Below are 23,639 nucleotides of genomic sequence, written 5' to 3'. Positions count from 1 at the left end.
AATAAAGGCATTTTAACTAGCCAATAGTTAGCAACTTGGAGGCAGACAGAATCAGACAAACAACCAAAAAGCACAGGGTAGGCCAGTCAAAGATAGCAACTTAACAAACTCAGATAACTCATGTTAAACAGTCTGGAGCACTGACTCTGAGCAATGTGGATGCTTTGCAAACAAGAAGTGGGGAGGTATATATAAACTTGAGCTAATGAAGAAATGAAGAACAGGTGTGCAGTCAGGTAGAGGTGATTGACAAGGGCCTGCTGTCACCATGACTTATCCCAATGAATATGGATGAAATTCACATAGTTCACATCATATTTTTGCACATTGTTGCACATTTCTCCTTATGCATAGCCAACAACAATCCATGTCATTTGCCTTTCTCATCTTTTTCTTGAGAGCTTCAACCACGTTGTTTTCAAGAAGGCTGGGGATGCATGTATTCATTTTCTTCTCCACTTTTACATTCCTCTGTTGGTTCAAAGCCATCTCTGTGACTTTGGGACTTGTGCACACCTAGCACCACCTAGCTACTGTGTGTGTTTACAGCTTTCTTCCGTGATGCGCCAAATAAGCAGCTTGAGGCAAAACCCGTTTTCTTTTCTAAATGTTAGTCTATATTTGGAGGTAATGACACCGAAAAGAAGCTTTGATAAAAGCATTAGACTGGTGGATTCAAGGGTTTAAACTGAAAGAAATGAAGACCTACAGACACACACACACACACACACACACACACACACACACACACGCACACACACACACACACAATTTGCAATATGCTTCCCTCAAGTCAAAAGGTGTTAATTGGATTCGGAATGAGAGGTGAATCTCTTTTCAACCTCAATGAAACATTCCCAAGCAGAAGATGGAAATGTCTGGAAACAAAATGATGAAGACACACATTTGTTATTCTTAGCTAATCCATTTGACCCAAATGTTGAGGGTTAACTCAGCCTCACTTGAACTGACACTGAAGTCAGACTCGCTTCCTTTTTTTGTGTTCAAGCTGAGCTTTCTGTATCAATGAATCTATACTAGGCAGTGATGTATCCCTCATATATAAATAGCCAAATTATAATGGTTTTTGAAGTTATATGTAGAAATATAGAATACATCTGAATGTAACTTGGGATGCATTTGGTAAATGCGTTGAGAAAATGTATTTTTGCTGGACAGCAGACTGAGCGCGGAGAATTAAAATTGAAAAAAATAGCAGACAGCAAGATGTCTTACTTACTACTAAGCATCGAAATTCTCCATCAAGACCCTCAAGAAAATGTTATATCCTTTTTGTCATCGTTTGAAAAGCTCAACATAAACTACTTTAAGCTGCCAATGTGCCTCTTAACCCCAGCATTACACCATCCACACTTTCCAGCCATCACCTCTAATGGTATATGTTAATGTACAATAGGTGCCAGTGGCCTCGCTCTCTTCTCATTATGGATTTATGAAAAAAATTTATCCACTTTGGTATAGCATAGTCAGAACTATTTTCACATCGACATGGGGTATATATATATATATATATATATATATATATATATATATATATATATATATATATATATATATATAGACAAAACACAGAGAGAAACTTGTTCAGCTGATTGTTTTTGCCTCAGGTCTCCATGGAGAGACTGTGTGAACAGCCTGTCTCAATAAATTATTAATAGTGATGTTGGAATTAACCACCATGGTTGATGTTGGAAAGTGTAACCGTAGAGGTATAGGTTTACACACACAGATTGTTGTCTAAATCCTAAAGAAGCTTTTGTGGTTTTAACTCACTGTTGACTAAACTGAATGTACACAACATTAGGGACATCTTTAGTTTCAGCCCCGTTTTCACATCCTACATCTCACTTGCATTACAGCTAAAACCACTTCTGTTACTCGTCTGCTTCTTTTTTTTATCTCCATCTCCACCTTGGTCTAGAGATACTAGGGAAAATCAATGAAGAATAATGACTTTTACCTGAATTCCCCACAGCAGTGCACTTCATGAAATGTGTGTGCAGTATCTTAAACATTCAGTAGGACCTTCTCCGTTTTTTTCTCTGTTTGTCTCTCTTTTTGAATTACACATTTAAATCTAAATTAGAAATCTTGAACATTCTTGACATTTTAAACAGATATTAATGGTGTCTTGATGATTTATCATAATAACTGTTGTTGTCATTCTGTGAAGTTCCCTCCAACGCCACTAGGAGGTAAACATTTGTGGTTTTGAGTCAAATGGCTTGACAACTGCTGGATGGATTGCCAAAAAAATTGGTACAGACTTCCCAGACAGTGTATTTAACTTTGATTTAACTTGACCAACTTTACATAGAGAACCAGAAGAAGGTTGACATTTTTCATTGCGAGTGAAAAATCTTCTGTTCAGCAGTTGGATGGATTGCCCTAACATTTGGTACAAAAAACAACAAGGGATATTATAATAACTTTACATCTAGCTCCACCAGCATGTACAAGCTTCCAATTAGCAAGTGAAATATCTGAACATCTACTTAAAGGATTGGCACAGATTTTGGCACATGGGCCACAGAGGATAAATCCTAATGACTTATGACATCTCCTTTAACACAAGCAAGAGGTTGACATTTTGGATTATGAGTGAAACGACTTGACTGGATGGATTGCCATGACATTCAGGATCCTTTGACCTTTCCACCATCATCAGGTCAAAATCTTAGTTTGTCCAATACTAATTGATGTATGACCAATATTTGCAAAACAAATGACATTCCCACCAGCCTCAGCTGCACTGTGGGTTAAGTACTACTTGGCAAATGTTAGCATGTCAACGTCAACCCCTTAAACGAATGGGGAACATTGTAAATGTTATACCTGATAAACAACATGCTAGCACTGACATTGTACTTATAAATGTATGCTGACCTTTACATTGAGCATTGCTAAGCCCAAAAATAGCCTTACAGAGTAGCTTGGCTCGTTAATATTAATAGATGACCTTCAATTCATGTTAGAATTAATAGCCCATATGTTATATAGAAAAAGCTGCGTAAACAATTCTTGCTGCCACTTGCCCGAATCATTTAAAGTTTTTACCAGATGCTCATGATGTCAATGACTTGCTGACTTGCTCATCTGAACTGGCATCACTGCAAAGTCTCACTAATGAAGTGTAGTGTTTCAAGTAATTAATCTCTACCTGACATTAATTGCTTTATCGTGTCGTCTGCTCTTATCGCATCTCTTAATGTCATGACTGCTCCAAAGTCCTTGGAAAAATGTTAAATTCCTTCCAATCAGGTTTTAACTTTCCTCTCTCCCATCAGCTTTTTATTACCTGAACTTGCCTAACTTCTTCGGCATCATTCATGAGCAAAAGACGGCAATGACGGCTTCATTTTGATAAATCTTTCCTTTTTTCGTTGTGTGCTTTGTTCACACACTTTCACTGCCAAAGGGATAGTGGTGACACATAAAACGTCCGTAACCAATGAGTCATCTTAGGGCATAAAATCTTTCATATTCAGAGTCAAGTGGAGTGCATGCAACATGCCATTTTTCAATATTAATGAGAAAGGCTGACCCAAAAAAAGCTGGAGTATTGTTTATTGTGGGGTCTGAAAATGTGAAGTGAAAAATCACTCCAAATGTCGTCGTGATAAAATGAATGAGAGCTATCACTTCAAATGGAAACTTTTCAAATATGCATGTAGGCGCTAAGTTCTATGGCTGTTTAAAACAAACACAGGAGTCCTTGTTTGTTTTCAGACACTGTTTCAAAAGGCAACTTTCTGTTTCTCAGAATGTTGCTTTGGGTTTTTTGGGTGTGTTTGTGTGTGTGTGTGTGTGTGTGTGTGTGTGTGTGTGTGTTTGTGTGTGTTAGTCTATGCGGCAAACGCCACTGAATAATGAGAGAATACAGCTGGTCTACTTTCAACTGAGCAACAAACCCGAGACACAGCAGGACTCAGGGGAGTAAGCCTATATTGATATAACACAGATTTGAAATTAAAAGTTCTGGGGGAGGATCCAAAGATGGGGCAAAACTTTAACACCGCCAGCCAACTTCGAAACTTTTGTTTTATGGGAGTGAGGCATTTCAACATGAGATGAAATGAAAAGTTTTTACCTGAAGTTTGTCTATTTTTAGTCTGACCACTTTGGTCCAGACTACAATATAAATAAAAACTATTGGATTGATTGCGATGACATTTTGTACAGAGATTCAGGGTACCTTGATGTATCCCTGCCATTTGCTGTAGCCCCACTAGGAGGTTGACATCTTGGGTTTTTATGAATGAATATCTGCATGTGACTTTGTTGACTTTTGCTCTAGCGCCACCATCAGGTCAACATTTTTATTGGTCCAATGCTTTATTTTGGGACCATATACCTGCAAAATAACATTCCCATCAGCCGGCTTACAGCAGACTGACATTAATATTTAGCTCAAGGCAATGCCGTGCTTAAGTACAGCCTCAAAAAGTTGCTAGCATAGCTGTGGACTTTTAGACTGATTTGAAGGAAGTTTTCTCCTCTGCAGATGCATGGTAACTGAGGTGACAAACTTGATTATTCGTATCACACTTTGTGCCCCGTCCTTGTCGTTTCACATCAAGGCTGTGTGACCCTCTCAGGCCTCAGACACCGCTGTAAGGTAATTGCTGTTAAAGGTGGGCTGCACCTCTTCCAGCAGAAGGTCCATAATGAAAAAAAGGTGGACCTTGCAGATGTCACCCAACACCAAAGTCACTTCTGGCACCAGTTCCATTTAACAATCTCCCTGCAAAACTCATTTTTGCCTCCTCCCAGCCATGTGTCGCTGGTCTGGTGCGCACGCCATTTTTCACTTCATGTAGCTTGTAAAGCAACCATATGGAAGGAGGGACCTGGCTGCACACACTGTGGTCGTAATACTCCACTGTGTCAAGGTCATAAGGTAGTTAATATTTCCTCTGAGTTATCTAAAAGATGCTTTATGAAACTTTATATATAAAAAATCTATTTACACTTATTCTCTTTTCTCATAAAAAAACAGCATAAATCACAATATATTGTTGATGCCACTCCTGTTTTGGGATAATTTGGCAGACTGTCCCTTGCTTCATTAGACTTTGACACCAAATTAACACCAATTTAATCATGCTGAATGCAGGTACCCTTAGGATTTCAAAAAGATGGATCATGAAAAAACACTTGAGATTTTCCTTTTAGATCATCTTGTCAGCGTATAAAGCATTATGTCAAACACAAACACAAAGCCATGTTACCCATAACAACATCATTCACTAGAGGCCAATGAGGAGTACAGGCCTATAGATTCCTACACTTTTGCAGTGCAACAACTGAAGAAAAGTGCAAATCTGAGAAGCATCAAACTAGAAGAACTCTCTCAGTGAGCTATCACTTCAGTCTGCATCAGGAGAGATTGCCTCTGCAAACCTAAAACCCATTTCATTTCCTTGCTCTGCTTGCATGCTATCTGTCTGGTTGACTTGTTTTTTATTTCCCGTTTGGTAAAGTCAGTGATAACGAGGCACAGACGGAAAGGCAGCCTGGTCCAAATTACAAAAAAATGATACTGCTATCTCAACACAGCAGGAGCGAAGTCTAGTTCCCCCTCAAAAAACTTTTATGATACGTTTGCATACCTAAAGAAACTAGTCCATGTTTCATGAAATCATTTTCATACTGTGCTCGTGAGCAGCATTAGGCAGAAGCTATTATATTCTCCACCATGCCATTCTTTTCTGTCCCTGCAGGGCAACATCCAAAAAAGAAAAAAAATGCTAACATTCAATATACAAACCTGCTGTGTGACAAAACGTCACACAGCAGGGACGTCCCAAGCTCCTCAATTTACATGTTGAAGTCACATCTACAACACCGGCCTATATCTCTGTGTTTTACTGTGATCAAACAATGCTTAAAGTGTTTGAGAACTGGAGAGGAATTGAATGAACCAATTGCAGGCTATGTGATGTTGTGGATAGGCTTCAGTGGAGCCAAATGCACTGCAGCTTGAGAAAACACAAGCAAATAAAGAAAACATATTCCATATGACAGCACAGAAAAAAACACTGCAAATCCAGAAAACACAACCAAATACAGATCTGATTGCATTAATCCGATTTGAATCAGTAGTTTAGTAATTAGATCAATTTTTGAGATTTTAAAAGACTATAGTGTAATGGCGACCAGGGCATGCAGTTTAGTGCAGTTGGTCTACTGTAAAGTGACAATTATTTTAATAGCATATACAAGTCTTGAGAGATTTTTCTAACTAATTTTACCATGTAGTCTGTGTATATTATAACTTAGTTTGCGGGGCAAGATTCTTGCCAAAACACGTTTGGCTATCAGATGCAAAGACTGTGGATTAACGTGTGAAACGTGCATTAATCGTGCTGTTTCCCCTGCGTGTTGACATCACTCCACTACGGCCCCGCCTCCGCACTCCGGTGATGCTGATCCCCTTGCATCAGCACCATTTCTGGTCTCCTCACAAAATATCGAGAGAGAGAGAGAGAGAGAGAGAGAGAGAGAGAGAGAGAGAGAGAGAGAGAGAGAGAGAGAGAGAGAGAGACTACCCATCCCCAGCAGATCGTAGAGGCGTCAGACGGTAGCAAGAGCATCCCGGTTACGCTGGTCAGAGGCCCCATCGACGGTTTGCCGCGCCAGAACCAGCCGAAGGAGAAGTCACCATAGCCGGGCACACGGTCACATTAGCAGTCAGTAATGGAGAGCCTGCTGGATAATCCAATGAAAGCCGTTCTTTACTTGAAGGAGCTCACCACTATCGTCCAGAACCAGCAAAGCCTGATCCAAACGCAGCGCCAGCGCATCGACGAACTCGAGCGAAAGGTGGAGGACCTGATAGGAGAGAACCGACAGTTGCGGGACCCCCATCACTACGTCCAGCTGCCCGCTCAACATCACCACCACCACCACCACCCGACTCACCGCAGCGCAAGTCCCCAGGCGCCGGCCAACCTCCATCAGCACCCGGGGAGCAACAAAGCTGCGGCTCACCTCGGCCAACAGGCGCAGCAGCAGCCGCCGCCTCCTCAGCAGCAGCAGCAGCAGCAGCAGCCGATTCCCGGTCTATCGGCCCAGCCTCAGCAGCATCAGACCCCTCCTGCGCCGTCGTCCCACCACCCACAGCAGCTGCAGCTCGTACCCACCTCGCCGCAGTCACCCAAAGCGCGCCAAGCCAGCCCGGAGTCCGCCGAGGAGGACAAGAGGAGTCCCTGCTGCAAGTCCCTGGTTCCGCAGACTCCCACCTCTCTCTGCCGCTCAGTTGGACTGGCTAGGAAAGCCGAGTAAGTAGCTTTCATGCTGTGTGCAGCCTACTACAAAAATCAATCTCCATCTTAACGAGACATTTGGCCTATAGGACTCTTGGAATCACATGTTCCTGATAAATTGAACATATTCATTAATAGATGCAAATTATGAGCTTTACTTTGCTGAATATATTTCCCCTTAACAGTACACTGCACACTGCATCCTGTGTCAAAGAAGTGACATTACTGTTTTTCCTATATCTCCTGTCTCATAATACACACATTAAAGACTAAATATCATGTCAGGATGCCTAATGTGATAGATGTTTTTCCAGTGCAAATGCTCTTGTCTAAATATAGCACGTGTTAGTCCAGAAAACACTGCCATACCCCCAAGGGCCATCAGATATAATGCAACAACCTGTTATCACCCCTGTAAAGGTGTCAGCTGACATTTTGGAAAACACATTTGACGGAAGCAAAACAATAAAGAATTTATAAATAAGCATACACAGCGGTCTTGTAAAATGGTATCACAGACACTGAATGAGGCTTGTGCTGGATTTGCCTTTGATTAACTTCACATCCCCTTGACAAGCTGAGGCTTAATTTCCTGACAGTTAATTCAAGCTCCTCCTGTATTTTCACATTTTTCACTCAGTTGTTGCCGTGTTAAATCAATTGAATGCTTAATGGATATAGATTTTGAGGACCCAAGCTGGCATTTTACCCGTGGTGGTTTGTTAATTCTGCACCGAGGTTGGCTGTCACTACTGGGTGGGATTGAACACTGAGGTCAAAGTGTTTTTGTTTTGGTGATTTGTAACGGAACAGAAGCTTGGTTAGATCAAGCACACAACATTTTTGGTTGTATTCCCTTCCTTTCTCCCTTTAGCTTTGTTACCTTGTTGTGGGTTTCTGTGCCACCTTTAGTTTCCACTCTTTGAATACGGAATGTGCTTTATTTTTTTTTAAATGCATCTGTTTTTAGGCTCGGCTGAGGTAGCTATTTCACAAGTGTCAGGGGCGCGTTGGGACATTGTAAACACACATTTTATTACAAGCAGAGCACCAACTCCTGAAGGAATATGACTTTGAAACCAATGTCAGCACTTTCACACAGTCCCATTTAAAACCCACACACACCCACAATCAAGGTTTAATTGTACATGCTGTTCTTTATTAGGACACAAGCTGAATGACATTGGAAGGAACACAACATTAGCTGATGCTTATAAGTCCCCTTACAGCTTCTTGTTTCTAATAAGCCTTGATACGTATGAATCAACTTTCTCGTGAATATGTTGCATGTCAGTGTTGTGTTTCATACAGAGTTGGTGTCATCAAAATTCAGTTATTCCATCTGTACCCATTTTCATGATCACACAAAATACCAGAAATTCCCATAGTTCTAATGTCTTAACATTGAGGATTTTGGCTGATGGTCAGCCACAAACTTGGACTATATATGCATTATTCTAAATTTTTCATAGACCAAACGATGAATTCATTGAGAAAACAATCAGCAGATTAATCAATAATGAAAACAATCATTTGTTGCATCAGATAAGGAATTTTTGGACAGTGATACAGAGTATATGAGGGTAGATGGAATTTTGATTTAAGGATCCTTTATATCTTCATTATCAGGACCATGCGTGTGTGTAAACAGCGCTTTTAATAAGTATTCATGCCCCTTCGAAGTTCTCATCTCATATTGTATTTTAACATTGAATTCAAGTAGATTGATTATAGATTTTTTGACACTGGTCAACAGAGAAATACTATTTAGTGTCAAAGTGAAAACTGATCTCTACAATATATTATACTAGTTCATTTACATGTTTACAGCCCCTCCACAATGTAAATTCGGATTGAAACCTGGACTCATTCAGAACATTACCATTGTTGTTTTGAAGCCATTTGTGTGCAGCTTTGGCTTTTTGCCTGGTGTCATTGTCTAGCTGGAACACAAATCTTCCCTAAAGTTGCAGGTTTCTTGCAGATGGAATCAGGTTTTTCACTAAGATCTCATTGTAGTTTGCAGCATTCACTTACCCTTCATAGGCCTTCTGCAAAGAAGCATCCACACAGCGTTTTTTAACAGTGTGAAAAAACACACGAAATCCTCCTTGATTCATGTTCATTGATTGAATCAATTTCAATGGAATCGTTTACTTTTTATTTGCACTTCTTCAGAACTGTCCTTGATGCTGAATGTTCTTCGCTTTCCACTATCAAGGTCACATGAACTGCCATTGCCGGAACTGCACAAACACACACACACGCACACACACACACACACACACACACACACACACACGCACACACACACACACACGTTGCACCGTACTGAGTCCCATCTGTTCCGCTTGGCTTCATTTGCATTGTTTCTGTTAATCCAGATTGATCCATCATACCCTTAATACATAATTCCTAAAGAGAGTGGGTCAGGAGTAGTATACAAACACACACAAGATATGAGTTGTACAAATGTCGGGGGGGGGGGGGGGGGGGGGGGGGGGGGGAATTCAGTAAGTAGGTTCATTCGTGACTTATCAACCGTGCACCCTGACAGTTGTTCACAATAATAAACAATAAGAGAGAGAGAGATGAAAAACGAGTGAGAGAGAGAGAGAGAGGGAGCGTACTATACACATCTTATTTTCGTAACGTAAAAGCAGTGGCACATGAAAAGCAGGAGATGTGAAGTAGCATTGTAATTTCCGTTTAGAGCATTGATCCTGGTCAGAATGCCGCGGGAGTAGAGATACATTTCTATTAGCGGGAGGATGACAGGGACATGTCACAAACTTACCAATAAGGGTTCTGTGTAGTTTTTTTTTCATATGTATCCATGTTATTTCCCCTCCTAATTTTTCCTGAAACGGCGCCTGAGAGAATTAGAGGCGGGTGTCTTCCTTCAGATTTTGGGGGAAATAATTTGTGGGAGCTTGTCAACCTTAGTAAAGAAAAGTTTATGTATTTAATGATTTTTTGTAAGTAGCTTCATTTGCTTTCTTGACCAGGTTGAGATGAGAAGATTTACATCACTCATCTTAGCTTAGTCCTTAGAATAACCAAGAAATTTGTTTCTTACACTTTGTTTTTCATATGGTTTGAACAAACAAAACAGGTATGTTATTCCATTCCATTCCATTATATTTACCCAGCTCATCTGTGTTTTTGCTTGATTGAAAGTAAGCACAAAGTCTATTTGCAAAGCTTTAAATGAAAAACGAAACGCTCGCTCCTTCACATCATGCATTCCTCATCTCTTCCAGTGGCATCATTTAAGAATGCAAATCAAGGCTGCAGCTTGAATAGCGAATGTGATTGAATAATTGCTTCCATCCCAAGCAGACTTCTGCTTTGGTGTAAGCTCAAACTTCTCCGACGGAGAGTTGAAAATGTTGCGATTGTTTTACTCAGTCTGAGAAGGATTCTTAAGGGTCTTGTGTAATCTGAGGGAAGCCTTCAGCAATCTTGTGTATCTTGTGAACTCTTTTCCTCCTCTCTGTTGACTGCACCTCCTTCTCTCTCAGCCTCCATTGTCTGTGGTTTCTCCCACTCTTTGACTCCTTGCTCAAATGATACCGTTTTACACCTACATCATTTCTCCTCCATCCTTGTCTCTCTCATCTAACCCCCCTGTGTAATTTTAAACTTCTTCTCCATCATCCCATCCCCTCATCTTTACTTTATTTCCTGCTATCAGCATATTATGTTACAATAGCCAGCTCTGCAGTCCGGATCAGAATTCAATCCCATCCTCTAACCATCAGGCTCTCCACGTCTTAATCCATCTCCTGGCTGGGCTTCAGTGTTCACTCCACCTTTTTTGGTTCTCTATCTTCTCTTTGTGGGGTTGCCAAGCGTGTGTGTGTGTGTGTGTGTGTGTGTGTGTGTGTTTTAAAATACAAGTGTAAAGGTTGAGAGTCAAGAAGGGTGACAATTAGCGTTGGCGAGGTGGTGTGTTTCTGAGTAACGAAGCGCGTGCGTGTCTGATAGGCAGCAATCCCGTTGCCTAAGGTGGAAATCCCAGGGTTTTCATTTCGCTCCAGGTGCTTTTCTGTTGCTTTCCTACCTCCCACACTCTCACAGATATTTTCAGCTCTCGCTCTTACACACAAAACACTCACTAATGCGCACAAACCCTAACATTCCACATGCCACCTGGCAGCACGCATGCTTTTCCGCATTGGCCGTGACTCCCTCTGCGCCCGCCATGCCCTTGTTTTCATCCTACTGGCCTCATACCAGCTGGAGCACAGAATGTATGCCATCTCATATGCTGTAATGTACAGATAGCACTTAAGAGATTGGGAGCTCAGCACACATCTACATACTTCGTAGCACACATTAGAAAGTGACCCTGCTGAGTGCCTGCTCGATGCTGCAGTCTCTCCTTGTTCCGATGTTCATAGATCAAAGAGCCTGCTGCTTTGCCAGCACAGGCTCCACCAGCTATGCTAACCCCGTAGAGCCACTCTCTCCAGGTACTATGTTCTTATCTTTTATCTCAATGTATCATGGGTAATTATTAGACTTACTTTGTGGGAGCCACATGCATCCAAAACAAGGTTAAACCGCTGAGTCCCTGTAACCTGTGTAAAATAAAGTTAGACTTTCAATAACTTACACGGTTGTGTGGCTAGATGGACTACACTGTCCTCACCGCACCATCGACATCGAGAATATTGATAATTTGTTTCCGCAAACAGTCTCTTGCAAAGTGTCAGGCTGTGACACCGGACACACACATTTTGCGTCTCATTTCACCAACAGTCAACTTTGGTTTCTTTAATGATAATAGCAAGCTTTCACTAATCTTAACCAACTAGTTCTTCTTTGGAACTATGGAAATGATTATTCTTTATCATGAAGCGAGAAGTTGGCTAAAATAGACATTAAAACAATGTTATTAGATTTTTTTGGGCTACTTGGGGCAGTGGGACAAGCCATAAAATGCAACACAGAGTCATCAGCAACTTATAAAATGCTTATGGTAAATTTGTTAGCAAATTTGTTGCCTACTTTTTGCAATATTTGCATTCATTTGGTGTCACTGGCCACCAGATGAGTGTGTCCGATCTTTTTCTTTATCTCTGATTTGGTCTCCACAAACTCCTGAAGGAAATAGCTGCCTTTGTGGCAGCTAACTGCTCCACTATAATTGCCTGCTTGTTGCTAGGGTAGGGTACAGTGGATTTATGAGAAGCATTTAGCTGGAAACAGCTGCCAACTGATGGAAACCAGGTTAATGAGAGCCATGAGAGTGAACCAAAACTGTAAAGTTGCGGACGTGAGCAAAACAATGAGACAATATATATAGTTTCATGATTTGGGTGAATTGACCCTCTAGGAACAACAATTTTCTGTCTCTGGGGCCTGAATGAGAAGTACATCAACTGTCTCTCCGCGACAAAGACAACAGTGAGAGGGCTTCCGAGATAGAAATAGATGGGATGAAGATGGATGTAATAAAAAAAATTCTCTCTCTGTCCTCCTTTCTGTATTTCCCCTCCTGCCACCATTACTTGAGAGCTGAAACCTCCACTCCTGCAAACCTCTGCTCTTTACTTTGCTTTCCCCTCCCCTCAGTCTGAATGGGAATCACGTCCGCTCGGTTATGACAGGGTGGCTTGGCTCGGCTGCTGCTGGAATCCAAATCATGAATTTCACATTTGGCGCATAGTGCTTTTAAATTGCTTCATTTCTCAGTGGATATAGCTGCTGGGTGATTCCTGACTCCCTAGTAGAATATTAGTTGTTTTCATGCACAAGTTGAGCAAGGTAAAAGACAGTCCCAGTTGTCGGTAATCAAACCGTGTGTGTGTTCATGGTGTGTGTGTGTGTGGTAAAGATTGTGTGTTGTGTTCGGGTCCCCTAACACCAAGAGCACAGCTGTTGTAAGGGGATGAATGGGATGATTTTCTGTCTTTTTCATTTGTGTAGTGGGCGTATGGTAATCAAGGATATCACTTGCCTTGGCTTTGGCTTACTGGACAGTTTTGTTGCTCTGAAGTGTTGGTTTGATCCAATTTAGTAAGCATATTACCATTGGTAAATTTGATTATACTGTGCCAAGTATAAATGAATAATTCTGCTCTACTGAGTATCTTTGCAAATGGTGTAAATATACAATAACTCATATGTGAAAACCCATGCAAACACAATATCTTTTGAAGTCTCAATGTAAACATACAAAGACATTATAAAAGTGGATTTATGTGGATGTAGTTTATAATTATGTGTGTCAGTTCTAGCTAGCACCTTTTAATTGACGGTAAATTGTGGATGCCTTGCTGCACCTTTTAGATATTTTGTTCAAAACTAGAAGGGAAGATGATTATGGAGAAAAAGCTACATGGTGTGCATAGAAAAACAGAATGACAGAATAATTAGACGGATTTGAAAAAAAAATCAGGCTATGACAAAATACACTAGGAAGCCCCACAGATCTGAAGAGTCCAAATGTTTTCCCACTTTCCTCATAACTTGGCAAACACGCAGAAAACTGTTTCTTTTTAGTGTCAGTCAAAATAAAAAAGTTTGGCTCAACAATGATTTAAAAAAAAAAAAAAAACATTGCTCCAAACTGGCAGTACTCTGTCACTTGGGCAGCATGCCAAGACACGGAGGGACAGACATGCCATCCTCGTCCTTAACACTTCCAGTGGCATCTGGAAGTGTTAAGGACGAGGATGAGGATGGCATGTCTGATGCCACCATATTTTATGTGCAAATACTGCACACCCACATAATGGCTCTGCATAGAAATGTGTTTTTACTGTTAGTCACGTTACACTAGCTGATTGTGAGTCGGCCTTTTCATGTTTGTAGGTAAATTATTCACACATCTTATTGACGCATTTGCATGTGTCTTCGTCATGCAAATGAACAGTGGGCGTAATGAGCAATCAGCAGAGTGTGTGTGTCACTGTCACGCAATCTACATATTTCAGAATTGTGGTAGCAAATGGAAATGATATCAGTGTTGTCATCTGCTGTCACTCAATCTGATTGCATAATGTAAGCAGACAGTTTGTTGTCCTTCCTATTGAACCCTTTTTCAGCTCTGCACAAACTTAGTTTTATTATAATATTTACCCTAAATTCTTTTTTAAATTTGACTATATTTAAAGATGATATACTTTAATTTGTTACAAAACCCGTTCTCTTACGCTTTACATAAATGGGAAACCTTGGTGAAAAGACGTTACACAACATATTTAAAAGAACCAGCAGCTGCTTACCAATAGGTTAATAACCGCACAGGTTTTTTTTTCATTGTGGTATTAAGAAAAAAACGTACAAATGTGTTAAGTGTAGCACTTAATAATACACCCCTCATTTCACACTAATGGCTCTGCAAAGCATTACAACTTGTTTAATCTTTCATCACATACTATACTGTTAGCTGTTAGTGAGCAGCTACTAACCCACTGTATGTGGTGTTGCAATGAAACATATGTGTTGACCATAGAATTACCTACACATAAAATTACCCACAACGTGTTACTCTACTGTTTGTCTTTCTAAGATGGTGGGATTCCTCATGGGCAGATAATGCTGTGCCCCGACTCTCACTGGTCAGAGAGCTTATCACCTCTGCTGCTCAGGGAAAAGTGATCTTTGAAATAAGGAACAGTGTGCAGTTATGGAAAAATGTCATAAAATGAGATTTTAGCCCCTGAGAGCTTAGCCTTGAAAATCCCTCAACAGACAATCCTAATTGTTTTTGCGTCTTGTGCACATTGTTTTTGCATCTTGTGCACAAGTGTGCATCTATGTGTCTGATGAGGGTTAGGTGAGCGGTTGAATAATGGGCTCATGTTGGGGCTGAACTTGTGTAATTTAAATTTCTAGTATTTTCTATCTATTAAACTACATGTGTGTATTTGTGGCCTATTAGGCAGGATACAATACTTATACAGATATGGTTACGATACTTAAAATAATAATTACATTTAAAAGTATGCAGTACGAATATAGCATATAGTCGGCCAATTAGGGTAACAATGACGTAAGCAATGTTAGGTATGTAATATACGTATAATCTATCATTTTAACCGAGTACAATAGGGTTAGTTTGTCAGCCATTGCTCTCTATCCAACATGATCTCCATATCCGCTATTGCATTGTATACTGAAACAAACACACACAGCTATGCACAGGCACACACTTGCCTAGGGAAATGTCAGGTATGGTTAACTTTACGACCGAGAGTAATGTTCAAAGCCATCCACCTAAGGCTGTAAGGCCTTGCAGAGCTGATGGGAACAGGCACAGCATGTCCAATCGGCTTTCCTGGTCTTCTCAACACATCACACAACCAAGCTCCCAATCATGATTTATGGTACCATGCAAGAAAAACACAACAGGGGAGACATCCGCTGCTAACCACTACTAATTTCCCTGCACACCTGATCATTCATTTGCATTTTTCACACCTGAGGACACACATTCATTCACAAATGCCACTTTTAAATTGCATATACTTGTGTGTGGTTTTTGTTGCACAATATTGTAGAGCTAGGCTCGTTACTTCACATTAAATGCTTGGTTGAATGCAGATTTTAATCTTTTCCTGGAGGCAACAGAAATGACTAACCTGTGTGTGTGCCTCGTTGGTATGTTCCCCTTGACATTTCATTAAAAAGCATTTGGGCTTGCAGATTTGGGTTTAGTAGATTGTCTTCACATTCAAAAGGCCATAAAAGCTTCTTGCCCTTCTCCTCCACTCCGGTTATATCATCAACCTCTTGATGCCAGGATTACATCATCTGATACGCAGCGTCAGTAGCAGGAATTGATGACTCTACCAGTGATGACATTGCAGGTTTAACTTAGAGCACATCCTAAAAGAAGAAAATGAGATGAGCAGGACATAAAGCGTGAATGAGTCATAGGCTGTGTGTGGGAACTGGAGTAAAGAAGTTATTGTATGTGAATGATGTGGTAAAAAATGTGCTTTCTTTTCTTTTTTGTCATGCCTCCCCCATCATCTGCCTACATGCCTTCTCTTCCTTCTTATTTTACTTCTTTTCTTGTACAGAAAACCAAGACCATCATTCACAAACACTCTGGTTCTGTGCTTCCCTTAATGTATAAATGAAACTACTTTACTTCAGTACAAAATGTATGGCTACTATTGCTGATCTGGTTGATGGGATTTTCCTAATCAACCCAAGCCCTGGCTGATATATGACAACCATGTCAGTTTGATAGCTGTTAAGCATCAGCGTGAAGCATGGGAAATATCTGTGAAATCTGAACCAGTGCCAAGTCTTCAGCAGATGGCCCTGGAGCAACACAGTGTAGTGGTGATGCTCGATATGAGCTGCTAAAACTGCTCAATAGTGGAAGCACCAGCTGGAGAGAAAACAGTAGAAAAAACAGCTGCTTTCATGGGAAAATTAGAGACAGCTATTTTTTCTGCTACAAGTCGACATTTATCCTTGAGTAAGGTTTAATATTATGCGGCAAACATTTTCACCACCATATTTACACTAACTCACGTGATAACATCGTTTAGTTGCTAGCTTGGTTAAACTGAGTTATCCTAGCTAGCTAACGTTAATGTTTACAAGCTAACTCTGCATTTCTTTGATGGCTAAATGAGCTACTGCCCCATTCCCTAGCGGTTTGCACTCTATGCTATCTATAACTTTGTGCGCAGACTAGAAACCCAGAGATGTGTCACAATGATGCATAACAATTGGATAAACAACAGCTGTTTCATTTGGACTAAAAAAGTTGAAATGAATCTAGCTCAGTGGCAGTTTTGAACAATCCATGTATCATTTGTTCATTCGTTTTTCAATGAATGAAAAAAACGTTTCATACAATTTTGATATTTTCAACTATTTTCAACAATTTGGGTGCCCCGGAAGCGATCTCTACAATGAATGATACCTGGATATTGAACTCACTCAGCTAAATAACATTGCTAAAATCTCCTTCGAGCTACATGTTGGGGTTTTTGCATCTCACATCGAGCCGGCAATATTAGCTTAAATTTAGGCTATTATTTAGTTTGCTACACCAAATAACCCCACTGTATACTAGTTACATTTGAAATCAGTAAAATAATAATTTTAGTTGGAGTAGCTAGGAAACAACGTGTGCAAAAATTACTTATTTTTTTGTGGAAAAAGAAAACTCGGCTCCCTCTCTGTAATGTCTGCTAACACTAAAAACCCAGATATATGTCACATTATTTCTTTATTTGGTCAAAGAACAGCACATTTTTGATTTTTAACACAAACTTGTCCAACAGAAAAAAATCCAGCTCACTGTCAGTCTTGAACCCCTTTAGCTGATGGAGCTCTCTCTGACAAGTGAGCGCCAGGAAGTGGTTCACTTCTCCTGTTCTCCCCCCCCCGGGCTCAGCTCTCTTCCTTTCTGCTTGTTTGGCCTCCTCCGTCAAAGGCTTCTCTTTTAAGTTTTATTGAAGGGGGACCAACAGTTGGGAGCTGAGTTGAAGAAGAGTGTAAAATGTTGAAAGCCTAGAAAGATTTCTTTCTTCTTTGATTTTTAGGGGGATGCCATCAAAACTTGACATTTATCGTTGATATAAGATAGCGTATGAACTTTCTTCTACAAAACTCATGTAGCTGATGAAATATGCAGAACTAATGATACACTGATGATATCATCAAAAACATTCAAATACAATCTTCAAATGTCTCCAATGATCCTACAAACATTATCAACCATCACACTTCCTTCTCTTACACTCTGATGTCTGAGTTGCCACCATCTTACATGTTATAACTGGGATCTGTTCAGACAGACATGATGCAGCATGAATGCAGAGCTTGTTGATGAAATGAGTTCATATTTAATGTTAAGTGTAGCACTGGAATCAAGGGGGACCATGAGAAAGTAAAAAAAGAAAGCTAAAATGTTGCAGCTTTCCTGACAGTGGCACCTCCAGGAGTTCTTTTAAGGGACTGAATGCAATGGCAACGATTTATTTTCTTCTTCTTTTGTTAGCTTTCTCTTGGGAAAACTGGTCTTGCTCTCTTGTCCATCTCCAGCTCTCTCAGTTTCGCTTGCAAAAGGCAAACTAAGCCGCTTGGGACGGCCCAAGAGTCCGTGCTGACGTAAACCTTTCAGCAAAGCTTTTTTTAAATTCACTGTGCGTGTGTACAGAAATTGATATGGTCTTTCAGGACCAAAGTTTGAGGAGTGTGTTTGTGTGTGTTGGGAGATTGGTGCAGTGCTGAGTGCAGATATGTCTTCTTTAGTTCAAGGATATTTCTCAGCTAATAATCCACCCCAAAATCATGTTTAATACATCATTTTAACCTCACAAAGATATGTGCACACCACATGGGTGTGTGTGTGTGTGTGTGTGTGTGTTGAATTTATTTCTCTCAGAAAGCCATACACACTCTTAGCCTGTAAAACATAGTGATAAACTGGCACTTACAGCAACCAATTTGCCAAATGGAAGTGAAGTATTACAAAAACATTTCAAGTTTTTTTTTTTTTTTTACGTGATCAAAGTGCTCCAGTAACACTGCCATGAGACCAGTTGAGTTGTCAAAGGCATACAATATATAAGTCGACCTAAAATAATCTCAATGATTATGATGATCTCCATGCTGACGTAGAGTACCTTGTTCTCTTTTTTACCTTTTGCTAAGTGTGCACTGGCAGAGTTGATTGGTTTTAAACCCACTTTCAGTAGAAGGATTTGTTTCTAACCCACCTTATATTATATTGTATTTAAATGTAATTTTTTTACTTACTAAAGCCTTGATTTGATTTTAACCTTGACTCTTAAAAGCATTTTCTTCCCCAAAATGTTGCATTAAAACAAACATGGAAAATAAAATAATGGCAACAAACACAAAAATCCCTTTTTAAGCAAGAAGCTGTGCAACCTAAAACACCTCAGCCCAAACCACTTATTCATATACGTTTGCCTCCTCCAAGGTCAATTGTATTTATATTTACCATGTTTGGCCTTTAGGGGCAGACTCTTAAACTCCATGTTATGTTATTACAATAAGCGAACATTTTCACAGCTAATTCTTTTCCTGACTTTCACGGAAATGTTCTGTGAAAACGTATCCGTAATCCATCGCGAGATAAACTGCTGACTTCAGTGTGCACAGACCTTTTTCCGCCTTTCGCCGAGTTGAATCAGCCGGAGAGCTATTGACACAGCAAAGCTGCATTCACCACAATGAGGAGCGCATCGACAAACACATTAGACAAGAGAAGTTAAAACAAAACACAATGAAACCATGGTGTGGAGATTACACTCTCCCTCAAACAGACCCAGTGTGTGGAAGAGCTTATAAAAGCTTATAGATTTTTTATAGGTGGTATTAGCGAGCTTAGACCATAAGGGAAACTGAGTCAGTGGTGTGGAAGATCAGAAAGCAGGTCATGCGAGTTCAGTTTAATCTTCAGTGCCCGCATTGATCAAACAGTTCGAGGGAGGTGTGTGTGTGTTTGAAAATGGATGCTTTGTAGTCTTGCAAATTTTCTGGAGGAGAATTCATGTTGATATAGAAGACATTTTTGCGTAATCTTGAACATCGGAATAGGTGTCACAATGATACAGAGATAAATTAGGAAACAATATAGCTCCTAGTTTTCTCACATCAGTACAACTCGGACTTGGAAAGATTCATGATGCTTTGACTTTTATGCAGTTTGGGTTCCTGCTATCTCCATAGTGCAGCTGCGCCTCTAAAAAGGTCACCAAACCTGTTATAAAACACTTGCAATCTGTTTTTGAGTGGAAAGATAGAGGTGATAGTAAAAGTGAGCAGAGAGATGGTAAAAAATAATGAAGGGAAAAATCAGAAAGAGATAGGTGGTTAAGATGAATCAAATGGAAGGTGCTTTAAAAGATAAAAACAGTTCAAGCTCTTTTCATCCCTGAATATTTCCCTGTGAGCTGCTTTTCTCCAATAGATGAAGGCAATGATTCAGATGTGACAATACTGGTTTTATTGACACAATCAAGTGGGATGCACACATTTGAAACCGCAGCAGCATTACTAGCGTTAGGATCATCTCATACGAGGATTTAACAGGGGTAAAGGACAGCTGGCGGCATTTTGGTGCTTTTTGGAAATAATAAAGAGTGCAGATAAGACTAAACAACACATTGGTCATCATGTTGTCAAAGCTCAAGGGTAAACAATAAATGTTTTATCACTGAAGTTGAAGGATACTAGTCATTTTACACCTATTTTCTCACAAACAGTTGTAACTATCTATGTTAGAAGATTGCCATTCTAAAGTACAACATGTCTGTATTAATATTCACAAAGTTAGTAGAACTACTAGAAATACTACCATTGATCAAATTACCCATTATTTTTGGGAAATATGCTTATTTGCATTTTCTGCTGAGAGTTTGGTGAAAAGCTCGCTATCACTCTTATATCTGTACGTTAAATATGAAGCTTTCCAGAGCAGCCAGTTAGCCTAGCCTAGCATCAAAACTGGAAAAAACAAACATTTCCTGGACTCTTGTCATCACCGTTGGGTTGCCAGGCAACTAGAACTCAGTGTGCCAGCCAAGAAATAGTCCTATTCTTAACCTTTCATAAAATTACAACATGTACATTTTACACTTTGGTTTTTGTTGAGATAAACAAACGAGATATAAAGTGTTAATTAGTGAGCTTTAGAGGTGCTGGTACAGTTCTGTTACCTTCAGACAGAGCCTATAGACCTCTGTTTCCAGACTTTATGCTAAGCTAATCTGCTAGCTGTAGCTCCATATTTAGCGCACATAACTGACAATGATATTGATCTGTTCATCCAACAACTCATGGAACGAAGGTGAAGAAGTGCTATTCCCAAAGTGTTCTATTCTCTCTCTAACTCATCCCCGGTGGCCAACACTGTGCGTGAATCACTGACTTTATTAGCTTTGTGTGTGTTTGCTGTACATTTTCAGGAGATAAATAAAATTACAACAGCATTAATGCAACACAAATAAATCAGTCTATCGTTGTTTATACCTTGTCCCGAAGAATGTACACTCTTTATCCGCGTAAGCAAGTGGCTCTGTTGTCTCCAACGCTCACACTAATCGGTGTCCCCTCAGAGACCGCCTGTGTTCTCAACCTATTAAACATGGCCACAGCGGTGTTAAGGAGAACACAATTAGTGGAGCCATTAACAATGGAAATTAATTTGCTGTCATACCGTCCTTGTACTGTCTGCTATTGTTGCTGTCAAATACCCCCAACCTCCCTTTTCAAGCGTATTCTCTCTGTTTCTTTCTTAGTCTTTACAGAGAACAGGTACAAATAGAAACCCTTCTGATCAACTTTTAGTGTCTGGCCAGTCTAAAAATTCTAACTTTAGGGATCTTGTGCTAAACTATTGCACTTCACGGCAAAAAGAACAGATTTAAGTGTTCTTGAGAAGCAGTCAAGCCTTTGAAGAAGGTATATAAGAAGACATTAAGGTCTTCTTGTTTTCACTGTCCTTCTCCCAGGGGACAGACAGGAGGGTAAGTGGAAAGAGATTAGGGCAGGGGGATCGCCTTCAGGGCAGAAGATCAAAAGGCAACAGAGGGGCGATAAGGGATTGAGTTGCTGTTGGGAATAAGGGCCTTGCTTTCTCATCTTAAGTCTCACCTCTCTCTTTTCCGTCCTTCTCCATGTCCTGTGTCCAGGGATGAGGACACGGCGTACGGCTGCTCTTTTTACTGGCTACATCATCTGACAGCAAGAGTAATTGAGCAAATAGCTCTCTTGCACAACACACCGTGCCTATATGACCTGAAATAGGGGGGATGGGGAGTTGTAGAGAGTGATGGATAATCAGAGTGAAAGGGACTGAAGGAGAGGAGAAGAGTGAGGGGGGGGGTATTTTAGAACGAGATGGATGAAGCTTTAAGAATGTGGGGCGGCTTCCAGGTTAAAAGAGAGTACATACTGTACTGATGAAGGGAGAAAAGTAAATGCACTCATGGCTTTCTCGCATGCACATTAATGTTTAATATCCTTGCTCTTTCCTCAATACATTTCAGTATCATCCTCACTTGTGACTCTATCTGCAGTACATTCCAGTAGAATAGGGTAATGTCTTTTAAAAATGCTTTAAAGCAGCCACGCTTCCTATATATGTCCTACTGTCAAAATGTGAGGAGATGTTTTTGCATTAAACCTGTATATAAAATGCATCTGTTTTATAGTTATTGCAGCTGGAAAGTTGCTCAATCTAACCTATTTTTAATGTTCTAAAATGCAACCTTAACACTGTGGTGAGTTGTAGGATAAACCTTTGTAAATTATTATAAGCAGATCATTGTTTGTACTAAGCAAAGTATTTTATACTTTTACCACAAGGGAGGAAACAATTGATCGACTAATTGGCTGCTGTATTTATAGATTCCTTGTGTAAGTCATTCATCAAGCAAAAATGCCAAACATTACGTCTCAGACTGTTTCCAACTCCTTGAATGTGAGCATTTGCTGCTTTTCATTTTCAAATATTATAGTAAACATATATTTGAGATGATAGTTAAAAAAAGACAATTTTGTCATATTCTAAAATTTTTGGGTTTCTTTCCTTTTTGTGGAATGACAACCGGGTGTCTTCCTCTGTCTCTGTTTGTGGTGCTGACACATTCCGTCTGTGTCTCTCTCCGTGGTGCTGAAACACTCTAACTCTTGCACTCTGTCTCTTTTCTCTCTTTATATCCTTTTCTCTCACTCACATTCGCACTCTACTTACATTCACATTGATTGTTTATATATAGTTAAAGGCAACGTGTAGAGTTTTCTTGTAAATAAACAAAGTTATGTTCACATTCACTCGTTCTTATGAAAACACGTTGGGCCCTAATGGAAGATTGTTTTTGTATTTTCACAATAGTCATAAAACTCGGATTCAACCTAACTCTTGTAACAGCACAAACTTTTCATGAAGCACTCGTTTTAGACTGATGAATGCCACCTGTTCATGGAAGTGATGATTGTGAGATTTGATCATGAGCTTACTCAACACCGCCAAAATAAGCTATTGAAAGCTACCTGTTACGCTGCGTTTGTGGAAGGGATCCATTAACTAAAACGTTACGTAAGGAGTTTAAAGAAGAAGACTTTTACACTGCAGAGCCTCCATTTGTGCTAGTTGTCTGAAACAATCAGAAAAAATAAAAAAGTACAAAGTACAACTGTCAACATCAAGTCTCAATAAAGAGGAAGAGCAACAATCTTAAGTGTATCTTGAATTATATTTATATTCTACATTGCCACCTCAGTGGTAAATTTGCTGACTAATCTGCCAATCATCAATGGCTGGTTCGGGTGTAGTAGATTTAGATTTAGTAGGACTGCTGTAAATCAGGCAACAAAGCTGTCAGTGGCTTA

At 40.0% G+C, this 23,639-nt stretch overlaps 1 protein-coding gene across 4 annotated transcripts in view; it reads left to right on the top strand.

The window, feature by feature from the left end:
* The first annotated feature begins 6,541 nt into the window (after nucleotides 1-6,541).
* iqsec3a (IQ motif and Sec7 domain ArfGEF 3a) overlaps nucleotides 6,542-23,639 on the top strand; it is a 96,735-nt gene continuing 79,637 nt past the window's right edge. Inside the window, exon 1 of one of the 4 annotated variants that reach the window (XM_034862980.1) lies at nucleotides 6,542-7,304. In XM_034862980.1, coding sequence (XP_034718871.1) covers nucleotides 6,721-7,304 — 584 coding nt within the window. In that variant the 5' untranslated portion in view covers nucleotides 6,542-6,720. The remainder of the gene's footprint in view (nucleotides 7,305-23,639) is intronic. The other 3 variants (XM_034862979.1, XM_034862978.1, XM_034862981.1) reach the window with 3 other exon arrangements.

The sequence above is a fragment of the Etheostoma cragini genome, chromosome 23 (genome assembly GCF_013103735.1).
Source record: "Etheostoma cragini isolate CJK2018 chromosome 23, CSU_Ecrag_1.0, whole genome shotgun sequence".
Lineage (NCBI taxonomy): Eukaryota > Metazoa > Chordata > Actinopteri > Perciformes > Percidae > Etheostoma > Etheostoma cragini.
Note: the sequence above shows the minus strand (reverse complement) of the source record. Positions and strands in the feature narration are given on the sequence as shown.